Below are 7579 nucleotides of genomic sequence, written 5' to 3'. Positions count from 1 at the left end.
GAGACAGAAAGATAGAGACAGAGAGGGATCAACGTGGGCAAGGTTTTGTGTCACAATGTGGCAGTCCGGACAGATTTCCTTCTATCCACAATGCACTGACAGCAAAGAATGCGTCCTGGGGTTTTTCACCTCTTTCTGTTTGTTATCACGCTGAAGTGTAACGGGTTTGTTTCTGAGGCCAGTCTTTGCCATTCAGCGGGGACAAGTTTGCTTTTTTTTGTTTTTTTTGTTGTTTTTTTTTTTCTTCGGCATCAGTCCAGCCAACATTAACAACGCACAGAAGCATCCCAAAGGGGTCGGCGGCCACCGTCGGCTTGTGCGAGAGCTGATTGGTCGCAGCTGTTGTTGCCGTGGCAATATGAGAAGAAGTGAACGAGTCTGTCATCTTTAGTTATCTCCTCTCAAAATCGAAGGGGGCTCGTGTACTGTACCTGGTATGGCTTTTGGGGGGAGGGAGAGAGGTAGGGTAGGGGTCGGGGTGGGACTCACCATTCTCTGCTCATTTTACTTTTGTTAGGCAAACCCTCAGTTACTCATATTTCTAATAATATCTGTATTTTTTTTAGAAGTATAGTTTTTCTTTTTAATTATTTCTATATATTCTTTGAAATTAAATGAAAAGCTTCTGCACTCATTTGACTGGCACATTCCCTTTATTGTCAGTGCGAGTGTCCATTGAGTCTGGAGGCGGAGAAGCTCAGAACATTACAGTCCAGAAAGCTCATGGTTGTTCTTTTTTAAATGGTTGTTGATTATCTGAAAGGGGAGGGGGATGAGCTTGGGTTAAGGTGGAGAAGGTGGGAAGTGTGCGACTCCCACCAGGTAATGGGTCACTTTAGAGCACAGCGGGCCGGCAGGAGACCCCTCTCAGCAGAACCGAGCCTAGCAGCAGGAGCAGCAGCAGCCTGGAGGTGGATGGAGGTGTCAGGTGAGCCTGGCCTGAATCTGGGCCCCCACAGCCTCCCAGCTCTGACTCGCAGCGGCGCTTCTCACACAGCAAACCTGTATAGCCCGTTGGACAGCTGCAGCGGACGTTGCTGATACACGTCCCACCATTTTGGCAGCGCAGGAGTTCGTTGTCACACACCCGGGCTGCGGTGGAAGCAATGTAAAGACAGGAAAGACGTGTGAGAATTTAGCACACAAACACGTGTTTGGGTGACACTTTACTTGAAGTGTGTTCTGGTGCATGAAGGAGATTCTCTTCTCATTAGCTCCCATTATCAAACATCACAGCAGAAGCTTTGAAGATGGCCAATTATGGAATCAAAGACTGACAAAAAGTGTTCTTCAAGTAAAGCGTTGCCACATTTTATTTCATTTTTGATGTCTATGAAATCTTAAATTTGAAAATATGCTTATTTATGGTCTTGATAGTTACAGTACAGTAAATATAGAGACAAGGCTTAGCCCAAAGACTGGGAATTGGGTTATACTGTCCTAATTGTGTAGTCTATAATTTCATGGGTGGTTATTTGCCCATAATCTATACACCAACACATGCTGTCATTAAATTACAGTAAAGTAAATGTAGTTAGATTCGGTAGCCTAAAACCATTAATCTTCCATGTAGCTAGCATGATCTACAACAGTGTACCTATATGAAACTGCATTCCTCATGAGGGGCTTGGTCTTTATAGCCTCACATATCTAACCCACATTTAAGTTCTTGTTTTATACGGGAACGCTGCCGTATTAAGCATTTTGAGAACCATGCTAGCTGCTGTGCTGGTGGCTACTGCACGGCTAAAACTCATCACTGTTCTTGACAACAAAAACAAGTCTAAAAGCAACCTAACAGAATTTACAATCAGTACACTGCTGAATTAATCACTAACTCATCAACATCCCCTCAAGTCTTTGCATAAGAGAAACTACTGACAATCTGTGCAACCAAATAGTTTTTAAGCTAACTGCGTACTAAATGAAGTAGGGCAACATAACTTCCCTTAATGAATTGTGGGTCGACTCAAGCAAAAGAGTCAGATTTCTTCCACTATGGCCACTCAGACACTAAACATCTCTCACAATGGCCTCCATCTACATTTGCATGTACCAAATCCTGACACTACATGACCCCACACTGGCAAAGCGTGTAGTTTTAGGGAAATGGCTTCTATAACAACTGAAATGCATAATAATTTTAAGTTGTAACATCACCCCTTAATAAGTAAGTTTCATGGGTGCTGGTGGGCAATGCTCTTTGTCTTTGAAACCTTTGAGCACATTCAGATTAGCTGGCACAGCCTGGTTTTGATCTATTTAATGTGCAGAGGCTTAGATCTCTTAATAAACTCAAGAAATCAAATAAGCATATTTTCCAACATGTTCAAGTATTGCTTCAACATTTGGCACATTTTGGATTGTAAAATGCATGAAATATAGATTATATGTCATATCTAATAATTAAATCTAGTAAAATTATAAAATTAAATTAAAGTATTAAATGAAATTGACTATTTTATATAGGAAAATAATTAAATGTGATGTAAAATTTGAACAAAACACGTTTGTAAGACAGCGAAAATGTTGTGTAATGTTGTTGCTTCGAGCTGTGGTAAAGATGTACTGTACACAGAGGCTGAGATTAATCTTAGGCGCTATACAAGTGCTAATAAACTCTAATGAATATATACACATGTAATTAAAAGGTGGTGAACACTGGCTTTATCTTTTAATCACCTCTTAAAGAGTATAATGCCACTCGAAATTAATTTCACAGTCTTTTTTCATCATTATTACTTAAATGACTCTGAAACATTTCATATATTCCCCATCAGTTTAACTTTACAGCCTCTAATCTTTAAACAACACCAAATTTCAGATTTCAGGACATTTTTTCAGCATCTAAAAAGACGCGTCTATTTGTTTAATACCAAAACCTTATTCAAGCCCCATCAAATCAGCTACGTTACAGCACAGAAATCCACACTTTCCTCAAAGCCTGCGAGGCTTTCCCCAAACACCACTGACTTTAGACAAACTGAACGTCAGGTGAAAATTGGTGTATATTTAGAGCTGGGACACCGAGGCCACTCTATTCCCAGCGGAGGCAAGCTGTCAAGCAAGCTGGAGGCAAACAAAGCTGCGCTGCACAAACTAATAAACCAACAGAGACAAATAAACACTGATAAACACAGGGGCCACTTCTGCCCATTTCAGTCCTTTATAGGAGTGGAAAACAATGCGGTGAGCAATCTATGAACTCTATGGGACATAAATATCACAAACAAATATAAGACCTCTCTCCTAATAATCAGGATTGGATGCATGCTGTCTCACAGGAATAGCCAAATAGAGCTTTGATGGGAGCCTTGTTAAGAAACATTGACTGTGCGAATCCTATTTGTGTTTCGTGGGAGAAAAGAGAGCTGCTGTTTGGCTCAGTAAGTTTCGCTCCAGGCCACAGCTCACCAATTACCATGCACAACTACATCCAAATAAGACATCTGAACTCTATCTTTGTTCCCCCTGTTTTGTTTTTTTCATCTGACATATCAATTGCATGACCACCTCAACCACTCAGGAGAAACTACAGTAATGAGTCAATATGAGACTGCAAAACAGACTCTATGGAAAGCCTTTGTTCACTTTGATTGCTCTCTGTGATGAGGCAGCGGCTAAACTTGGTAATTAGATTGTCTCCTCGAGATGACAAGGAAGAGCGATCAAATGTATTAATTAAAGAATCATGAGGCCTTGATATGATCAGTACACAGGAGAGACTCCTTTAATTAGACAATAACCTTTCGTCTCGTCTATCTTATCCTTCCTTGCTGTCACTATAGAATGATAACGCGAATTTCTAAGAATATTCAGACTGGCTTTTATTCAGAATGTGCTCTAAATTGATTAGAAAAATAATTGGAAAAAAGACGTTGGACACGGTTGTGAATGCCCACTTTTTTGGACTAAAAATCTCAAACTATCCTAGTCTGATAAGATATGATCACGTCTTTAAAAAGGCACATCTTTAAGGCCAAATCAGACTTGCTGTTTGATATAAGCAACGTCGGATTTAGTCTATGTTCAGGAAAGTAATCCATACTTACAGACAACCACTTCCTAACTTGTTGATTAAAGCTTGGAACATTTTGAAGGTGATATTCGATTAATTTGTCTAAATTTGAGGTAAAAATTACATTTTCAGCAATTTGATTGGTTGTTGATGGGTTAGGCTTCAGTCACACTGGACTTTAGACTAGTCAGTGACCCCCATTGGAAAAATGTGTATCCCTGCTCCAATCAACATGTTTGAAAACATACAGCGTTTACTTACTAAGACAAATAGTCTCTGATTTCACTGTTTCAATTCAGTGTAATTCAGTTGTAATTTTATAGCTTCAAATCACAACAGCAGTTACCTCAAGGTGCTTGATATTGTAAGGAAAAGACCCTATCACTATATAGAGAAAGCCCCCAAAATCAGATGATCTCCCATGAGTAAGGTGACAGCGGGAAGGAAACATTCCCAGGCTCAAGGATGGGAAGTCATCTGCAGCTGCCAGCTGGGGGTGAATGGAAAGGAGGACAGCAGAAAGACTGCTTAGCAAGAAGCTTGGCAAGTGTTTGCAGACCGGAGTGTGTGTTCCCAGTCACCTTTCTCACTCAGGTGTTAATAGACCTCTCTGCATTGAATTGTACTTGTTATTAATCTCTGGCTCTCTTCCACAGCTTGTCTTTATCCTGTCTCATGTCTTCCTTCTCTCACCCCAACCGGTTGCGGCAGATGGCCCCGCCCCTTCCTGAGCCTGGTTCTTCTGGAGGTTTCTTCCTGTTAAAAGGGAGTTTTTCGTTCCCACTGTCACCAAAGTGCTTGCTCATAGGGGGGTCATGTGATTGGATTGTTGTTTTTTTCTCTGGATGCATTATTGTAGATTCTACCTTACAATATAAAGCACTTTGAGGTGACTGTTGTTGTGATTGAAAAATTGAATCCAAAACTGAAAAGATCATATAGAAGTTTTTAGTGCAGCACTGTATACCTCTTTGTGACTGATTTGCGACGGCCAGCAACCTCCCTCACCAACAGGCTGACAAATACATATTGTTGCCTAGCAACCAGCTGGGTACAGAGGGGGAGGCCTGCCTGAATGGGGTTTTTTACAGCAACTACCACCAACCTCCAGCAACCACAAATTTCTCCATAGCGACTGGTGGTTGCTAAGTGTTTTTTTTCTTATTTTCAGAATAATCCCATTAAAATAATTTTAAGAATCTTTCTGTTCAAAGGAAATTTTAGTTCATTCTAAAGGAAATTTTAGGTCATGGCTATTCCCTGGAAGCAGAGTGATTCATCAGCTGAAGGGACTATAAAGACAAATAGATAGTGATGATTAAAAAAAAAAACAAAAAAAGGAAAAAAGATCAATAAAATCATCAAGATGTAAAAAAAATAATGACAAACAAGAACGATCACGTTCAGTGTTGTAAGATTGAAAACACAGCAGAAGTAGGAACTTCTTGTCCCGCACCTTTATCTGATTTCATTTTCTCACATTAACCATTTTGCATTACTGCACATAAACAGAGCCGGCACAGGCAGTAAAAGACAAGATTTGTTGTGTTTGCTTTTGATATGAGTGATAATATTTAGAGAAGGGGCCGATGAACTAGGTGCGCCTGTCTGGGAAAGTGATGTGTTTGACGAGAGATTTAAGTTTTAATTGCATTTTTTTCCCGCTCTGCATGCAGACAGCGTCTCGTCAACGCACAGAACTCCTGCAGCAGCAGCGGGGATGCAGAAGAAGGTCGAGACTAAAAAGTTTTCCCACATCAGCCATAGAATCACTCAGTGGTTTTGGACTGACATTATTCTGGGGGTTTCTTTCCTACTTTAGAGGACATTTTGTGAAGTGAAAGCACTGCTATGGGTGCTTTTGTGGCTCATTTGTTGTTGGGGCGATGAATCAAACTCCAGTGAAAAACTTCACATTTGTGTTACTGCCAGAGCAGCAGAGCCTGGAATTTTTTCAGTGACCAAACAAACAAACAAACAAAAAAAAAAACAACCCAAAAAAGAAGAAGAAGAAGAAGAAAAATCAATCTCTAGGGGAAAACATCCATAGTCAGGAATATAGCAATACTATGCTATTCTTTTTCTCGATATGAGCATACTAATACAGTCTCTATGACATTTACAGCTAAAAGATCCCCCTTCTTTGGATGTTGCATTCTTTGAAATGCCACCATTACTTTGATCAATGTAGAAAAGTCAGTGCACAAGCAGTAAATTACAACCTCAATACAAAGGAACCTCTTTGCCTTTTATTTGTAGGCAAAAGATATTAAAGCAATCAAAGTATGTTTGTGCTGAAAACATTGAGATATTTGACCTTTTCGGAGACTGTCTTCAAATTCATGTGATGAGAATGTCTCTGAGCTGTTGTTTGAGTGATGTAGGAGAATTTTTATACCAAGTAGTTAAATCTTAAAGACCAAAAAATATTTACATGTTAAGACATTCTGGATTTTTTTGTGTTACTATTTTAATCAGGGAGAAGGTGTAGATGTAATTGAACTTCTTTTCAGACCCACATTACTATGCAAATCCCAGTGTTATACCTTTCAACGTGTCTGGAGCGGATCTTTAACTTTAGCAGCTTTTTAAGTGAAGTATTACTCAGACCTCTTGGATATAGAGTTTGAAGTTTTGAGAGCATACAAACACTTCAAACAGTAATGTTTGTGGATTTTCTGATCACTGCTTCATCTGACAAATACAAACGGATCTGCTCCGTGCTCACTCCCGCTGTGTGTGGCTTCCCATCTGTTTACCTTGGCGCCGCCTCTCTACGAAAACATTCTTTCGCCGTTTTAAACATTTTTACGTTAATTGCTTTTTTCTGCTTTTGTACCACTCAGCGTTCTCGGTACATCATTAGGTTCGGGTTGTGCGCCTCACGTTGCAGGTCATGCTAGGACGCCTGTCTCTCACCTTTTGTTTGAAGCAGATTTTTTCATGCTGACAGTGTCTTTGCGCTGTACACACAGAATATATTAGTACAGTCACAAAAAACAGCGCATTTTAATGAATGTCTTTCTGTGTCGAGAACTACTAAAAAAAGGAAGTGACTCATTTTACACTGAATTTAAATCACAATGCAGCAGACTTTAAAGCATTCGTTTTCTTAAGTTGGACGCTAACAAACACAGTATAAGCAGCGGGGGTGTCGCTAATTCGCTGTATACTCAATGGGAAACGCTTCTATCTGCTCGTGTTGTATTGATACAGTTCGCATAATGAAATCGTGACACTTAGTGCATCTCAGAAAGTTGTGACAAGTGTTGTAAGTGGCTCCTTCGGTGAAGCCCTTTACTTTAACCAATCTCATCTCCGTCCACAGCACCACAGATAAAACAGAACATACTGAGCGCACTTTGCCTGCCTTGCATGTTGAGTTTGCTGTTGTGAAAAAAGTGATACTTTGCCTTATATGGAATCGATTTTTCTCTGTGCTGTTTTAGTTACTCTAACAATATTGTAGGGTCTTTACTTTACAATATGAAGCACCTTGAGGTAACTGTTGTTGTGATGTGAATATTAAGCCATGTGTTTTAAACATGTTCACAATGATAT

General features: G+C 39.9%; 1 protein-coding gene across 7 annotated transcripts in view; it reads right to left on the bottom strand.

Annotated features, from left to right (window-relative positions):
- Positions 1 to 217: 217 nt before the first annotated feature.
- The window catches only part of ntng1a (netrin g1a), a 117464-nt gene continuing 110102 nt past the window's right edge, over positions 218 to 7579 (bottom strand). For all 7 annotated transcript variants that reach the window (XM_013913785.1, XM_013913786.1, XM_005744885.2 and 4 more), the window contains one exon: positions 218 to 1092. In XM_013913785.1, the coding sequence (XP_013769239.1) occupies positions 836 to 1092 (257 nt within the window). In that variant the 3' untranslated portion in view covers positions 218 to 835. The remainder of the gene's footprint in view (positions 1093 to 7579) is intronic.

Source organism: Pundamilia nyererei, unplaced genomic scaffold, assembly GCF_000239375.1.
Source record: "Pundamilia nyererei isolate P.nyererei 1_Seehausen unplaced genomic scaffold, PunNye1.0 scaffold00150, whole genome shotgun sequence".
NCBI lineage: Eukaryota > Metazoa > Chordata > Actinopteri > Cichliformes > Cichlidae > Pundamilia > Pundamilia nyererei.
This window is presented reverse-complemented; position numbering and strand designations above follow the sequence as displayed.